Raw genomic sequence first — 17815 nt, forward strand, 5'->3', positions numbered from 1 at the left:
TCACGGTTTCTTTGTCTCTTTGTGCACCCCCCATCATGTTTGTAAGCCTTCTGATCTGAATAAATACGGGGCAAGGACCCTTATGCAGTACTCTTGTCTTTTACCGGACATTAGCCATCTCTCACTTTAATCCTGTATCTGCTCTTTTGCTGGCCAAAAGAGACCTTTAGACTTAGAGTCTATGACACCACAGCAGGAGGCATCACAATCCTCGACTTCAAGTTGTATTACAAAGCTGTAATCATCAAGACAGTATGGTACTGGCACAAAAACAGACACTCAGATCAATGGAACAGAATACAAAATCCAGAAATTGACCCATAAATGTATGCTCAACTAATCTTTGACAAAGCAGGAAAGACTGTCTAATGGAATAAAGACAGTCTCTTCCACAAGTGGTGCTGGGGAAGACTGGACAGTGACATGCAGAAGAATGAACCTGGACCACTTTCTTACACCATACACAAAAATAAACTCAAAATGGATGAAAGACCTAAATGTAAGACAGGAAGCCATCAAAATCCTTGAGGAGAAAGCAGGCAAAAACCTCTTCGACCTTGGCCGCGGTAACTTCTTACTCAACACATCACCAGAGGCAAGGGAAACAAAAACAAAAATGAAATACTGGGACCTCCTCAAAATAAAAAGCTTCTTTCTGCACAGCAAAGGAAACAATCAGCAAAACTAAAAGGCAACTGACGGAATGGGAGAAGATATTTGCAAATGACATATCAGATAAAGGATTAGTATCCAAAATCTATAAAGAACTTATCAAACTCTACACCTGAAAAACAAATAATCCAGTGAAGAAATGGGCAAAAGAAATGAATAGACACTTCTCCAAAGAAGACATCCAGATGGCCAACCGACACATGAAAAAATGCTTAACATCACTCATCATCAGGGAAATACAAATCAAAATCACAATGATATACCACCTCACACCTCTCAGAATGGCTAACAATAACAACTCAGGCAACAACAAATGTTGGCAAGGATGTGGAGAAAGAGGATCTCTTTTGCACTGCTGGTGGGAATGCAAACTGGTGCAGCCACTCTGGAAGACATGATGGAGGTTCCTGAGAAAATTAAAAATAAAACTACCCTATGACCCAGCAATTGCACTACTAGGTATTTATCCAAGGGATACAGTTATGCTGTTTCGAAGGGGCAGGTGCTCCCCAATGTTTATAGCAGCACTATCAACAATAGCCAAAGTATGGAAAGAGCCCAAATATCCATCAATGGATGAGTGAAGATGTGATACACACACACACACACACACACACACACACACACACACACACAGGAGTATTACTCAGCAATCAAAAAGAATGAAACCCTGCAATTTGCAACTACGTGGATGGAACTAGAGGGTATTACTCTAAGCAAAATTACTCAGAGAAAGACAAATATCATATGACTTCACTCATATGAGGACTTTAAGATACAAAACAGATGAACATAAGGAAAGGGAAGCAAAAATAATATAAAAATGGAGTGGGACAAAACATAAGAGACTCTTAAATATGAAGAACAAACAGAGGGTTACTGGAGGGGTTGTGGGAGGGGAGAAGGGCTAAATGGGTAAGGGGCATTAAGAAATCTACTCCTGAAATCATTGTTGCACTATATGCTAACTAACTTGGATGTAAATTAAAAAAAAAAAAAATTCCTGTTTGAAAAACGGGAGACTGAATTTCCTGTAGGGAGTCCAAGGATTTTCCCTGTCTCTATGCAGGACCTACGTATTTTCCCCGTTAATAGCCTTTTGCCTCAAGCCTCAGGCATTGCACTCCTTGGTTTCTCTGCTAGTAAAATAAGGGTGGGCAAAGCTCATCCCTGTCTTGTAGTGAATGATCTCACAAAGCTGGAGGAGAGTGGTACAGGCACTCTACACTCAGTGTGGCCACCTGCTTCTTCCCTCTGGACCCCTTTTGTAACTATTTTTGAATTATTTTTTTTAACAGAATTATAGTTAAGTACCATCTAGTTGTTCATACCCCTATGAAATAAGAAGAGCTTATTTTTATTTTTGTGTTTTGATTCTAGGCATATGAATGAAAGTACCCTCACTTAAGTATTTACACACCCACACACCCACACATGGTGCCAAGACTGGGCTGTAATGGTGAACTAGACAAACAAGGTTCTGGTCTTCACAGGGTTCTTAGAAGGAAGTAAGCAACAGCCCTAGATGAAAGGGTTTCATACACTTAAGAACTTCAATATTCTTGCCTGGTCTTAAAAATCAGACAGTATGAAATAAACAATGTATCTAACCTTGTACTTCTGACGAGCAACCAAAAAAAAAAAAAAAAAAAAAAAAAACCAAAAACAAAAACAAAACCCTACCTAAAACAGTGTGTTACCAATGAAGCCATTCCATTACTTAATTCACTCTAGGTTTGAATGAATTTACCTCCTAATAATCCTTTTTCTAAGAGACTTCCAGGGTTTGTCCTAATAAAACCATAGTAAAAGAACAGCACTGGTTTGGTTCCTATCCTTTTATGCTAAGTATCCATGGATGTTACTGGAAGCACTTTCTAAAAATCTATTTCTCAAGTCTATAAACAATTCCCCAGGGATTCCTCCTATACAAAGACATGGTCTCTTTAACGAGGTCTGCTCAACCCTTTGCCAAGACCAGGTCTGTGACTTACTAGTTCATTCCTCCCCAAGCAGAGAATGGAAACTTCTCCCCTTCTGCTAATGCTTGAGGAGTGACTTGGAAGCATGGTGGGCAGAATATGAGTTTATTTCTCCATTTTAGCCTGTTTTACCTCCTCCACACATGAGCACCCAATAAAATGAAAGTACAAAGACAATTTCTGCTACTCTTTATTACAGGAATTACTTTACTTCTGCCTATACCTGACCTGCTGTCTACTTTGCTGCCCAATCCTGACTCAACAGTCAATTCCTTCAAACTTAAACTATATCAGACATTGACTTCTACAGCATCATGGCAACAACATGTGATGTACACATCATGGTCCCTTGCTATAGGCAGGGTCAATAGTTTCTACTTTGCCTTGCTATAGGCAGGGTCAATAGTTTCTACTTTGCCTTGCAGTTGGTTTCCAGGCACAAGCATTCCCACATCATATTCCTAAGCCCCATAATGAGCTATTTTTGCCACACACATCACGCTAAGGTCAACAGCCCAGACATACAGTTTCAATTCCCGTTCATTATAACTTATGGCTCCAGAGCTGGCTTTTTGTGCCTCATCCTATTTTTTCTCCCACACTTACCTCCTACTTTTCTCCTTCTGTCATAGATTTAGAGAAGAGAAAGGCATAATATTATGTAGTTACCAGAGCCATGAAGATTCCACTGGTGACAGAAAAAGATCCAAACTTTAGCCCAACTAGCTTGTGGCTGAGCCTTCTTTCTAGTGTACATTTTGCATTTTTCTTTTCATTATTTCCATTCTGTACCCTGATGTCACAGTCCCCATTATAATCCAAATACAAACACATAATAGATGCACAACATATTACTGTGGCCCAGAGTCTGGCACTGGCATGGGCACCTTTCTGTCTAACGGGCTGAGATTGTCAGGAGACGCTCTAAGGAACAAACACACTGCTGTAAAGATGCTGGCTGTTAAGAAGGTGAGGCAGGAAGGCTACTACAGGAGGAATCTGTGGCTTGCCTTCCTCTGTCCCTGAGAAAGGAACAAAAGTATAGGATGGATCGGAGATCGTCACAACAATCTTGTGAGGTAGGAGAGTATGCAATTACTATACCCATTTTCCCATTGAGGACACTTACAATCTTTCAGACATGTGGGATGTTTCAGATCCAGATGTAATGAATGATATGCAGGCATGTGACCTCGGAAGTGAGTTTGTCAATCTCGTTTCATTCGAATGTGAGAGATACTTTATAATCTTTACAATCTTCTTTCAACAGTTTTGTGAGAAGTTACTTGCTGCATTAAGGCCATTTCAGTTTCTCCATCCATAAAGTGAAAGTAAAAACAAGACTCACAGGTTTTCTGATCCTGAGAGTCAGAGAAAAGGGCAGGACCAGGACCTACCTCTCCTTAGAGTCTGAGATACAGTGATTTTCCCAGCTTATGCTCAGAGAGGCGTGGCCTGGGCAGTGTCGCAATGCATTTCTCTAGTTAGGAGGTCAGAGAGTTGGGGTCAAATATGGGTTGCTCAGTAGCAGCAAACATCAGGCAAAGCATCCTCTACTGGTATTAGCACAGCAACCAGCTCTGGATATGGCTCTGGATACGGACAATTATCTTTTGGCTTTTTGGTAAACCCCACACAAAAGGTTTCCTGAAGGCTGGATCTACTTCATAACCCTCGCTGACACCAATTATGGCACCAATGAGGACCAGGGAAGAAGAGCATGAGCTACGGACAGGACAAAGTCCTGAATCTTAACACCAACAGGTTATCTCACAACTGCTCTGATCCTCACCCTCAGCCCTGTCATACTTCCCTCACGGGGGTGTCATGCTCATTTGACTGAGCCTCAACTTTTTCAGATGAGTGACTTTGGCCAAGTAGCAAGAGACCACTGAGCCAGGCAAAGGACTCCCTGGATCCTAGGCTCAGCTTAGTTCAAGGGCCTCTGTGTCAGAGGCCAGGTTCACCAAGAGCCCTGTGGGCCAGGCAAAACTCCAAGGCCTCTGGCTAGGATGGTGGTTCAGTTAGTCCTCCTCATCCAGGGAGCAGATGGTCAGAGGAGCCGTGTTGTTAGCTCCAATGCTATAGCAAGGACTAAAGTAGGGCAGGAGACGCCCAGGGAAGGGATAGTGGGGGAAAGTGAAAATGTGGGAGCCATTGTCAGTCACATTATAGAAAGAGATATCATGGGCCTCATAATCCAGGAAGATCCCCACCCGGCGGGGAGGGACCAGCAAGGACAGGAGGGGGTATTCATCAGTGCCTGCTCGGTACTCATTTCCCTTCCGCAGCCTTATCACCCAGAATCCATAGTGGGGGGATAAATAGACCACCTCCTTCCGGTCTACATTTTCCTTGCACACTCCCAGGCCCCATTCTGACCTGTCTCCCACTTCCACCTCCCAGTAGTGCCGGCCTGAGGAGATGCACTGGCTGCCCAGGACGATATTGTAGCGGTAGAATCTCTCAGGATTGTCGGGCAGATTCTGCTTGGTATCTCCATAGTGCACGCATTTTCTGTCCTCAGACACAATGAGACGGGAGTAAGCAGTGTCTGGATCCAGGCGCACATCAGCTGGGGGAAAAAGATCCTGGTTGGTGACACTGACACATGGCACAAGGCACGGGTGTGGTCTCTTTGATGAACACAGCCATGGGTTTCTCAAAGATGGGTGGGACTGAGGCTAGCTGGGGCATCCAGAGGGCACTGAACCATTTTCTTTCTCTAGGAGGGGTCCCTCCCACTGCCCATCATAACCTTTCCTGGTATTCATTACCTGCGTATGTCTTCAAAATCTCTCTTAGCCCCGGCACACGGCAATCTGTCTTTAGCTCGAGGGAGACTGGTTCTGGTCGCTGTAGGCTCCAAGACTTGCTCCTGGCAGAGAAGTGGTGACCCTTGAGGCCAGAAGACCGTTGGGACCATCTGGGCCTTCCTTTACTACAGGAAAGATGGGCTTGGCCAGGGACAGTCAGTGGGGTGCCCCTCCACAGCAACAACAGGCAAAGCAGAGATGTGATGATTATTTGCCTGAGCCTGAATGGATTGTGGTACAGAGAGAACAAACACATTTTGTGCTGGGGGAGGGTCAGATGTGTAATGGGTGCTGGGAGAGGCAGCAGCGTGCCACAAAGGAGGAAGGCCAATACCCAGGCTGGAGCACCAATGGAGACATCTTTTTTCCCTTCTTGGGCAACCTACTTAAGACTACATATTTTATAACTTTACCTGAAATTCTTATTGGAACTACTGGAAATGAATTTGACTGACTACAAAGAAGGAAGAAGGCTGATGAACAAAGCTTCTTTAGCAAATGTAAGAAAAGATGATTATGGACCAGCAGCCACTCTTCTGTAGGTATGGGGTCTACATTTCTTCCCTACTTCTGCCTCTGGTCGGGCCCCACTATTCTTCACAGGGCTGCCCTGGAGCTCCAAGGACGTGAACATACCTGTTTAAGACTTCCTGAATGCCCTAGAAGGAGAAAAAAAATGCAGCACATGAGTATGTGCTATTCCCCCCTTTTTTTTAAATTTTATTTTTTAAAATTTACATCCAAATTAGTTAGCATATAGTAAAACAGTGATTTCAGGAGTCGATTCCCTAGTGCCCCTTACCCATTTAGCCCACCCCCGTCCCACAACCCCTCCAGTAACCCTCAATTTGTTCTCCATATTTATGAGTCTCTTCTGTTTTGTCCCCCTCCATGTTTTTATTTTTATTTCCCTTCCCTTATGTTCATCTGTTTTGTCTCTTCAAGTCCTCATATGAGTGAAGTCATATGATTTTTGTCTTTCTCTGACTAATTTCACTTAGCATAATACCCTCCAGTTCCATTCACGTAGTTGCAAATGGCAAGATCTCATTCTTCTGGACTGCCAAGTAATACTCCACTGTATATATATACCACAACTTCTTTATCCATTCATCCATCAATGGACATTCGGGCTCTTTCCATACTTTGGCTATTGTTGATAGTGCTGCTATAAACATGGGGGTGCATGTGTCCCTTCGAAACAGCCCACCTGTATCCTGGGTGGGATATTGCTGGGTCGTAGGGTAGTTCTATTTTTAATTTTTTTGAGAAACCTCCAGACTGTTTTCCAGAGTGGCTGCACCAGCTTGCATTCCCAGAGTATGTGCTATTCCTTGGAGGGACCAGATAACATCGAGCCCTGGGAGGGGGTTTCTCTAAGGGAAAGGGAGGTGGAGAGCAAGGCTGGACTGGTTGACTTCAGGCTCCACCTTGACTCTCAGGCCAGAGGGGAAGGACTGGTATGAAGCCAGAGCTGCCTGAGCGCTGCCCTACCTGCAATGTGACAAAAGGTCATGCCAGGCATTAGCAGAGGGGAGAAGGTATATGGGATCAATGTCTGACAGACTCTGGTGAAGACTAGCTAATTCTCTCCTGGAGTCCCATGCCACCTTTAGCTCTCATTCAAAGTTCCCAAGAAAACCCACCACTTACCTGCAGCATCCAGCGGACAGGCCTCTGAGACCTCTCTTCCAGCTCTGCAATCATCCCCCACAGCACCCGACTCTGCTGGATGAGCTCATTACGATTCTGCTCCAGTTTTTGCACGGTCTCCCCCTCTTCTTGCTCTAGGCTGGTGAGGGCTGCGGCTGCTTCTACCTCCAGTTGCCGACCTGGTGGCTGTTTTTTCTTTAATAATCGCCGATATTTCTCAAACTCCCACATGATACTCTGCTTTCGGGTTTCTACCTGGATCTATAGAGCCAGGACCAGAAATCAGTACTGCTACTTCTTGTAAGGGCCATCCAGGACTGAGGGAACTGGCACATGCATACACACATACTCTGGCATGTGCTGGTACCAACTGTGTATCAGGCCCTGCAGAAGCCAAGATGAAGGATACTGATTTTCCTACCTCTCCGTTCCCAGAGCAACAGTACATGCTTCTGGGTCCCTATTACTACTCTTCTTGACCCTAGTGGGGCCCAGGATGTTATCTTGGTACTCTATGCTCTAGGCTCTTTTCTATTTTCAGACTAATATATTCTACCTTCAGAATAATGACCAGGAGGATTACTCTTAGGTCTCTAAGGCAGTGTGACTTTACACTGTTAGTGTTGCTCCTTATGGATATTCTATCAATTCAATATGCTCTTTTAGGTTGGTTCAACGTTACCTCCTGTGGATCAAAAGTTCTGACGGTTTGGTAGTTAATGGTTCTCAAACTTATTACAGGGATGAGTATCCAATATTCTAGTAACTTAACTTTTAGTAAATATGCTCTCACTGGGGAAAGTGAAACAGAAACAATGTATTACTAAGCATTATATAAATCTTACCAGTGTGAACTTATGCATACCTGAATTATGTAGTTTTCATTTCTCACATGTGAGGACACAAACCCAGAGGTCATCCCTTTATCGCTATCAAGAAACTGAAATTGAGAGGGTACATAGCCTGCCTGAGGCCACACACTTGGTAGAGAATGCTGGTTGGAGGACCCCAGGGTCTCTGACTTGAATGCTGCATCTGGCCTCATACAGATGAGGAGGCTACCGCAGGCCAGCTCCAGGAAAACACAGGGACCACACAGTCTCCCCTCCCCAGGTGGCAACCTGCCTTCCAGCTGGCAGTTCGCTTCCTCTCACCAACTTCCAGCTTCCAGGCCTCATCTTGCTCTTTTTTCAGATGCTCCAAAGCCTCGTGGAGTTTCCACTGAAAGAAATAAAAACCTCATGAGGACACTTCAGGCAGCCCAGGATGTCAATGAGGCTTCCTAGCACTGGCAGGAAAACAAGTGTCCCTCAGGCAGGCAGAATGAATGCTGGAGGTAAAGGGAGTGCCTGGGGTTGGCGTGGGGGACAGTGATTCCTGCCCAGACGACACTGGAGGCAGGACTCTGACCATTTCAGCTCCCACAGTTTCTAAGTTTCTGTAAAATAGAAGAAAAGGTCCATTTCCAACCTTGGACATTCCTATCCATGCCTATTTTTATCCTTATCTGCCTTGTTATCCTATAGCCTCTTAAAACCTTGTTATTCGGAGTAATGTCCATGTGGGTTAGCAGCATTCACATTACCAGGGAGCTGCTAGAAATGTGGAATCCTGGCCTCACCCCTGACCTACTGAATCAGAACCTGAATTGTTCACATACATATTAAAAGTAAGAAGCTCTATCCTAGAATATTACCACAAGAGATTACTGCTGGAAAGCATAAAGTGTTCTGATCATATTAACCATTTTATTAAAGATTTGCCAGGTGCCACATGTGGCTTCAGCACTAAACCTACATTTAGTGCTCACAACCCTTGAATATTATCCCTATTTTGTAGATAAGAAAACTGAGGCTCAGTGACTGAACTCCCCAAGGTCATTCAGCTAGTAAATAGCTGGGCTGGGATTTAACTCCGCTCTCTAACTGCTATGCCAATATTTCACTGCCTCCCTATTTTAAAACTCAAAATAAAATGAACTAGGAAGTGCTTCTAATTTTTTAGAAATCATTTTTTCATAGAAAAACACCTAATTTGGGAGATTTGTTTTACATTCTTACATTCTAAACTCAACTTCAAGAAAGAGAAGACTAGTACGAGATCAGTGGATCACAGAAACACTAGGATAATGAATCTGATAAAGATATGTCAGCATGGGCATCTGGAAAAAGAGCAAAAAGCTGGAAACTGATGGGGGGAGCTATAGAAAAGGAGCAGCAGGTGTAACAGAGATGACCCCCCCCCCCAAAAAAAATAAAAAGAGTAGGGAACGGAGAAAGAACACTGGATGAAGAGCAAGAAGACCGAAGTCCCAGCCTTTGATCTTCCTTTAACTTATTTAACCTAAAGTCAGACATGTCTTATAATGTAATATTAGATAATCTCACTTAATCCTAAATGACTCAGCCATGGTCCCTTCCAGCTCTAAAATCATTTATCATGATCTCAAATTTCTAAGCCTCAGTTTTGTAGATAAAGGACAGAGTTGAGGTGACTATTGCCAAATGATTATTTGTGGCATTGCTAAGAGAAGTTTGCAGATTTTGCTGGGTGTGGCCTTGACAGCTTCATGCCCAAACTCATTCAAGGCTCTCAGAACCTCAGCCAAACCAAACTGGTCTCCTTCAAATTCTCAGTAAGGAAAGCATGTTTGGGCTAGGCATTAAGCCATGCTAGGCTCGGGGATAGGGTGTGGAAGCAGGAGGAAAGGAAATGCAAGGAGAGGTGTGGCTCACTGTATCTGGTCCCCAGCATCAGTGGGTGTGGGGAGTCAAGGGAATCAGTTAGTCTCTGGGGCTCCTGGTCAAGTCCTTGATCTAGAGACAGCCAAGAGTGGGGCAGGGGAGAGACTGGGGTGGCTGGCCTCCATCTCCCACCTTATACTCCCAGGTGGCATCCTCCATAGGCACAACACTGTGGTCCTCATGCTCAGGGGACTGGCTGCAGGCCTCACACATGATCAGGCCATCCACTTTGCAGAACATCTTTAGCTGTTCCCTGTGAAGCTCACACACATCACCCTTCAGCCCCATTCCTGGATGCAGCCCTAGCAGACGAACTTTTTCTACAACATTGGCCAGCTGCCAATTAGGCCGCAGGTTCCTTGGCTGGACAGGAGCCCGGCAGAGGGGACAGGTGTAACCCCAGTTCTGGGATTCTCCTGGAACCTCCCAGAGTCCAGAGAGACAGCCATGGCAGAAGCTGTGACCACAGTCGATGCTCACAGGCTCCCTCAGAAAGGTCATGCAGATGGGACAGGCCACTTCTTCCACGATGGCTTCCACCAATGCTGCAGGATCCATGGCTCCTTCTCACTCCCTCCTCAGAACGTGAACAAAGCCAGGCAGAGGTAGTCAAGGCTGAGAAGGAAAGAAAAAAAAAAATAACAGGATAAAAATGTTCTTCTGTTGAAGAGCAAAGGGATCAGCAAAAAGGATAGTGATTGAAAAAAGCTAACTTTCACCTTTGGATCCTTTATTGACCCTATTTAATAAGTGTTGGCCTTCCCAACTGAAGTTCTGACTGAGTCATATTATTCATACCATGGTAGAGACAGCTGGGGTGCCTAAGTGAGTGGATATTGGGAGTTTTCTGTTTTCATTCATTTGGTCATCCCTCCTCTGAGTTTGTTCACCAGACCATTCCCATTGTACTTCAATCAAATTCTCCAAACCAGCTTTGTTTCTCTTGAGCTTGGTAAAGGTCCCCCAAAATGTGATGTTTCAGTATCCAAAATAAGGCCAGAAATACCCCTAGGTATATATACTTCAAGGTGCAGAAAAGGTAATAATACTAGATGCCCATTGCCTATATGCTTAGTTTGTTTTCTTGTGTTGTATATTTAAGTGTAAAGTATAAGGGAACCAGCAATATTTTCTCCACACCCTCTAAAGCTCTGCCCATTTCTCCAGCACTAATATTCACTAAGATGACAAAACACTTTCCTCAGCCTTCAGTGATATGTTTAGAAGCAAAGATGAAATAACACCCATTGCAGGATAAAAACACAGGTCATCTGATGACAGTCAAATCCACATTGATGAAGGCACTACCCCAGCAAGAAACCTGAGATTTTTGCCAGGGCCAGATATGAATATGGAACTTGAATGGTCAATGGCAGGTTCTTGGCTCAGTAGGCAATTATTTGTTTGTTCACTTCCCAAGTTTGTGTGTTCCTGGCTAGAATCTGTAAAGGGAAGAGCCATGTTGGTCTTAGTCACAGCTGTATCCTCAGAGCCTAAACAGTGCCTGTCATGCCATTATTGTTGAATAAACATTTGTTGAATGGATAAACCAGGTAAGTACAGGAAATAGCTCCTAGACACAAAATGCTTTTATAATTTGTCAGGTAATTGAGAGCATATCATACAGTAATAAAAACAGCAAACACTCCTTAAGCACTTCCACTATGCTCCAGGCACTTTTCTGAGTACTTTACACAGATTAACTCAGTTTATTTCACAACCCTAAACAGAAACCATTATATTATTGTTCTCCTTTTACAGATGCTTGGCCCTGGGCTCTACCATTCTATCTTGGGCAAATTACTTAACCTCTCTAGCTTCAGGGTAGAATAAAATTTCAAGAGAGAGAAATCACTGTGGTTTAGGGTAGTCCAGTAGGCTTCCTGAAGAAACTGGAGCAGTTAGTAGATTTTGCAGGGCTCTCTGCAGGCCTTCTCATCGACCTCCCTGCCTCCTGATTGTCTACCTCCCCGTATCACTGCCAAACGGTGGGATCCAGTATCCTAAAACCTAGTTTTGTGAAATCACTCACCTACGGAGAGCCTCTCCTGGTTCCCCACCACCAGTCCAATAGGAATCTCTCTCTTCACCCCTGAAACAGCAACTGTGCCCAGTTAAGCAAAGGGAGAAACTTCCACGCTTTCCTGAACCCATGTCTTCAGGGTTATTTCTATTTTTGCAGCTTGAAATGACTTCTCCGTGATCCTACTCTTAACATCATTTGATACACAGATACACATATGTTTATCACCTTACTTCTCACACTAAAAGTTTCATGAGGATAAGGATATTCTCTTATTTTGTTCACTACTATATCCATCAAGAAGAGTTGCTTCAAACATTTTTTCAATATGAAAGAATTAGTGTATATATAGTAGCTTGGAAGTGGAATATCCTCATCTAATACAGAGGGGCACTGAGAGCTACCACCTAAAGTTGGCACAAAAGTAGTTATTATCTATGATTTAAAGCAACAAAGATCAACAGAAGAATGCAAATAGAAATCGAAAACTGAGAACATGGTGGCAGTAGAGAGGTAAGGCAAAGAAATATCCAAATAATAAATCAAGAAAAAACAGCAAAGCATATCTTAAGATTTCAGAGTCATAAAGATCTAAATATGAAAAAGTTGAAAGTGGTGGCCTCTGTAAGAAGGACAGCGGCAGGGAGCTATTGCTCTTCCACATAAGACCTGCTTTATTGGTTTATTTTTTATTATACATAAGTTACTTTCACAAAAGTTGAATTATTAAACGTTTAATTGCTTCGACCTTGCCTTTGCCGGGGTGGGGGTGGGGTGGCAATCTGGGAAAGGCATTTGAGGTAAGAGAGCTGAGCGTGGAAAAACCTCGAGAGGAGGGATCAGAGCTGAGAGAGGGCGAGGGAGGCGGTGACCCCGGGGTTTCGGGAGCAGAGGGGGATGGTAACCTCCTGGCTGCACGACGCGGGGCAGGGCCCGCGGAATGAGGACGGGTGGGGCCAGAAAAAGGTGAGCCTGCAGGACCGCTGACTTCAGAACGGGAAGAGCTGTCACCCACCTCCCTCCTCAGCCGGGACTAGCGCCCCGCGGCAGAAACTGAAAGAGTAGACAGACGCCAGGTTCCCGCGGCTGCTTGCCCCCAGCGACACGAGCCGCTGGTCCAGCCAGCGTAACACTTACCGCCGGCCGGAGATGAAGGCCCCAAAGCTGTTAGCTCCTCTGCCTCTCCAGCACGGCTCCTAGGCTCCGCCCGCAGGACCGGAGCCAATGAGAGGCGGGCAGGGCCCGGGATCGCAGTGGGAGAAACCAATCACAGGCAGGGATCGAGACAATCCTAGCCAATCGGAGGTTGGCTCTCGGAGCGCCAGTGTTTTTTTTTCTGCTACGTGGGTTTTTCTGGCTCCTTCCACTCAGAGTCTCTTAAACTGTGAAGGGGCCCAGGAGTTAGTCCCAGGACAGGTGGAAGGGTTGAGAATCGCGAACGACGACCCCCAGGCCCTGCTGACTCTGGTCCTAAGGAACCTCGCGGTCTCACCCTTCCTCTCCGGCTGACTACAGGCTTTTCACAGCGAGCCTTGTTCCTTTTGGGTAATAGCACCGGATCTAATACTATTCATTTGCCAGTTTTCTGTGTTAAAGTCGGCGGCATATGAGGTCAGTCACGAGTAGTTCTGTGACCCAATTTAGCAGGGCTGGGCACACATATGCAATTTTCTGTACGATGAGCGACCTCTCCTGGGCTCCAGGCTGCAGACACAGGGTTCTCATGAAAAAAACCCCTCCTGAATTTTCCTGGCGAACTCTTATCCTTTAATACGTATGCAGGCGACTTCTCATCACTTATTGCCATAATCCACTTCAAAGTTAGAGGCAGAGATGGAGATTAAAGAGTGCGCTTGTCTTGATGTATGGAAGAATTGAATCATTATGTTGTACCCCGGAAACTAATAATAACAATGTATGTTAACTAACTGGAAGCAAAATAAATACTTCTAAAAAAAGTTAGAAACAGATATTGGGAGCTGGTAGAGTAGAAGTGGAATCTCTGATTACAAATCGTCATTGATTTTTTTTTTTTAATTTTTAAAAGACTGGTACCCCTCTCTCAGCCAAAGACACAGATACCGTCGTGTGCACACACAAACTGCTATTTTAAGGCAGTGTTTTGGGTTTTTCTTCGTACTCACAGCACCTTATCCTTTTCCTGATACTTAGGTGTTTACTGGATAAGCAAGGCATAGCCTGTCCACGTGGAGAGTAACCAGGAAATGCTCCAATTGAAACCCAGTTCCAAATGATTTCATTGCTGGGTCTGTACGCTTTGGATCCTCATGCCAATGTCAGGGTCCAGACCGTGGTTGGAACAATGAAGAGTGAGGACCAGAAAATTCCTGAAATAAATGAGCAAATAAAAGAAAAAAGATGTCACTGATGTCTGAGCTACACCCTCTTCCTCACCTGGATCTAGAGAAATGACTGCTGTAACAGAAGAGTGAATGGGCTAGTGAAACAAGCCACTTTAAACTTTTATTGAGCACCAACTTTTTGCAGCTCTTGTACTGGATGCTGGGATTACAGCTATTGGCCATAAAATGTCTGCTCTTCAGGAGCTCAAGATCAAGTCAGTTGTGCTCTGGAGCTTTGGTGAAATTGAACTAGTTAATGGGGGAGATCCTTTTCATTTGTAACTTGCAACTGTCCATGACCATGACTGACTCTCAAAGGCCCAGACAAAAGGGCACCTTAGGGTTGCTGGGGGAGAGGGCTTGTGTTCACCAAGGGAAGGCTGGATGGAGAGCATTTGAAGACCTATCAGCCTGTCACCTGTGCAGAGAAGGTGTCCTTTCCAGCCTCCCTAAGGGTGCCTTGTTTGCTGTGAAAAGCAGACGTGTGTATGCAGGCGAGGCTCTATTTTGGAGACACTGCAGGGCTATAACTGCAGACTGCAATCCTCTGCCTGAATCCAAGACAGACCAGGACAAGGTGAGTGGCTAGCTGTAAGATCCTGTCTGTGCTGTGGGAGAAGAATGTTACCATAGGAAAAGCAAAGACTGAGAACTGATTGGGAGGCAGGGAAGGAAGTGAGGGCATTGAGGAAGTGGGGCTAAGGAAGGGGTAGGGAAGCTGGTACAGTCCCTGAAGCCTCACTAGGCTTCATTGAAGCTTAGGCTTGAACTTTAGAGGGTAGGAGATAGTTGCTTCTGGTACTGGCATAACAATCAGAAGGAAAAGCTGTGATGGGTGGAGGCTAAGAGAAGTGTCTCTCAGACAATGGATACTTGCCCCACTGTACCTCAGAAGTCTCGTTCTGGACCTTTTATAATAGAGTAAGACCACCTGCTCCTCCAGTGTTTTCAGTTGTCGTCAGTTTCCAGAAAGCAAAGCTGACACTTACCCAGGGTCAAAGTAGGGAAGTTAGGGTTTCCCTCCCCCATCCACTCATCCACTCATCCACTCAGTTAGCCCAAGCTAAGAGGGAAGAAATCCCGGCTCAGAGCAGACCTTTGTTAACACTCTCACTTAGTCTGGGGAGAGAGTCAGGGATGGAGGGGCAAGAGGAGCCTAGAAGCTAACACCTAGAATTCTGTCTAGAGGCGGTGGAGAGCCTTCTTCGAAGTGCTCCTGAGTCACTGGAGGCCAGTGAAAGTGATTAGGAAGTCTCTAAGAGTGTGTATTAGCTATTAGGCATCCCAAGAGACTGAGAACAGGATGTAGAGAAGGGAGCAGCTGTAGAAGCAAAGGAAAGGAGCAATAGTAGGAAGAAGACCTACTTCGGTGTGGCTTCAGCATGAGATGCCATGAATGGAAGTACAGGACATGTATGTGTGTTTGTGTATGCGTGATGTTTTAAAAAGAATACATTTTTATATCATGTTTTATTTATAGTTACCAAGATATATTTATACTGGTGATAGTTGCATATAACAGTCAGGAAGGAGTCTGGATGGTTGACTGCAGAACGAGTCATACAAATACTGTTAATGGTTTTGATCTTAGTGTTATGTTGGATTAAAAAATAATAAGAAATAGCTTTACAGTTCATTGTATTGGTATCTATTTAGATTTCTTTAAATTTTGAATGTTTCAGTAAGTAATTTTCCTCAGTATCAGTGTTTCCATGATTTATGAATGTACAATTATGGAAAGTTGTGATATTGTGATTTATAATAAGAAATATATGTTTGGTCTTTCCTATGTTTGGCTCCTAAAACCTTTGGAATTTCCTCTGTGATGAGAGCCACAAAGGTGTCTATTGTTATGTTAATGAGATGACTTTTGGACCTCACCTAAGGATGGGGGCTGGTTGCCAAGAAAACCTACAGTAGTTAGATGGCTGTAAGTTTCAGTCTTGCCCTCTGGCCTACCTCTGATCACCAGGGGAAGAGAGAAGGGTTAGAGGTTGAATCAATCACTGTCGGCCAAAGATTTATTTAATCAGTCATGCCTCTGTAATGAAGCCTCCATAAAAACCCAAGAGGACAGAGTTGGGAGAGTTTCTGGGTTGGTGAATGTGCGTTGGTACTGGGAGAGTCGCGCCCCTGGAGAGGAAATGGAAACTTTGTGTCCTTTTCTGTAGCTTGCCCTGTGCATCTCTTTCATATGGCTGTTTCTCAGTTATATGCATTAATGATAAATCAGTAATCCAGTTTTGTGAACTGCTCTAGCAAATTAGTTGAACCCAAAGAGGACCTCTGGTTTATAGCCAGTAGGTAGGTGTTGGGGGGCTGTGGGGGGGGGGGGTAGAGGGGGCCGGTCTTGTAGGACTGAACCCTTAACCTGTGGATCTGATGCTAGTTTTGGGGTGGATAGTGTTAGAACTGAGTTGAATTCTCACCCTGTATGTGTTTGAGAATTGCTTGTTCCTGTGGAAAAACCTCTTCTACTCCTTCACAGGTTGAAATTGGGTCCAGCAATCCAAATTAAACGTATTGTCTTAATTTTGAGTTTTCTTCATTTCTAGACTTTTTCTTGATTATGATAGCTAATATTATGCATTTACTACTACTTTTTTTTTGTTGTTGTTCCCTGAGAGACTTACCTTTATTGCCAAAGGTCTAATTTGTCATTTCACTTAAGGAAGCTGTTAATTTATGGTTATTTTAACTTTCTTTTTTCCTGATGTTATTCTTATTATATTACTCTTTATTTTACTTTTGCCCATTTTCTTTTCTTTTTTTTTCACTTTTTGCATCAGTTTTTAGTTTATTTATTGGGCGTATAAAGTTTTCTCTAAATTTATGTCAGGCTATATATCCCATAAATTGTAATGATGCTTTCATTGCCATTAAATAAACTATAACTATAGTTTTGAATGTAATTTTCTCCAGAAATTGTTGAATTAGGTTTTTTTTTTCTTTTTATTAAATTGAAGTCTAGTTGACACACAACATTGCATTAGTTTCAGGTATACAACACAGTGATTCGACAAGTTTGTATGTTATGCTATGATCACCATAAGTGAAGTTTTAAATATATGAGTACAGTTGACCCTTGAACAGCATGAATTTGAATAGTGCAGGTCCACTTATACATGGGTTTTTTACACTATACTACTCTAAGTGTATTATCTTCTCCTTATAATTTACCTAATAACGTTTTCTCTCCTCTAGCTTAGTTTATTGTAAGAATAATACAGTGTATAATACATGTAACATACAAAATATGTGTCAGTTGGCTGTTTATGTTATTGGTAAGGCTTCTGGCTAACAGTAGGGTATTAGTAGTTAAGTTTTGGGGGAGTCAAAAGTTAAATGTGGGTATTTGTGCAGGGTGTATGGGGTGGCTAATGCCCTTAACCCCCACATTGTTCAAGGGTCAACTGTAATTTTTTTAAGGCTTGCTATTATTTTATGACCACAATGCATAAGAATTTATTTTAAAAAGTTTTTTTTTAATGTTTATTTACTTTTGAGAGAGAGACAGAGCACGAGCGGGGGAGGGGCAGAGAGAGAGGGAGACACAGAATCC

General features: G+C 43.7%; 1 protein-coding gene across 4 annotated transcripts; it reads right to left on the reverse strand.

Annotated features, from left to right (window-relative positions):
- Positions 1 to 2740: 2740 nt before the first annotated feature.
- TRIM68 (tripartite motif containing 68) lies at positions 2741 to 13154 on the reverse strand. Of its 4 annotated transcripts, none has more exons than XM_043580421.1 (7): positions 13028 to 13154; positions 10000 to 10482; positions 8249 to 8344; positions 7124 to 7384; positions 6107 to 6129; positions 5432 to 5532; positions 2741 to 5229 (listed from the first exon to the last, which is right to left on the reverse strand). In XM_043580421.1, the coding sequence occupies exons 2-7, from the start codon at positions 10423 to 10425 to the stop codon at positions 4679 to 4681; spliced, it is 1458 nt and encodes a 485-aa protein (XP_043436356.1). In that variant the 5' UTR covers positions 10426 to 10482; positions 13028 to 13154; the 3' UTR covers positions 2741 to 4678. The 4 variants fall into 4 exon arrangements, with proteins under 4 accessions (XP_043436356.1, XP_043436358.1, XP_043436360.1 ...); XM_043580423.1 differs by having other exon boundaries at positions 10348 to 10482; positions 13028 to 13153; XM_043580425.1 differs by lacking the exon at positions 13028 to 13154 and having other exon boundaries at positions 8278 to 8344; positions 10348 to 10456.
- Positions 13155 to 17815: the final 4661 nt, after the last annotated feature.

This window comes from Prionailurus bengalensis, chromosome D1, assembly GCF_016509475.1.
Source record: "Prionailurus bengalensis isolate Pbe53 chromosome D1, Fcat_Pben_1.1_paternal_pri, whole genome shotgun sequence".
Lineage (NCBI taxonomy): Eukaryota > Metazoa > Chordata > Mammalia > Carnivora > Felidae > Prionailurus > Prionailurus bengalensis.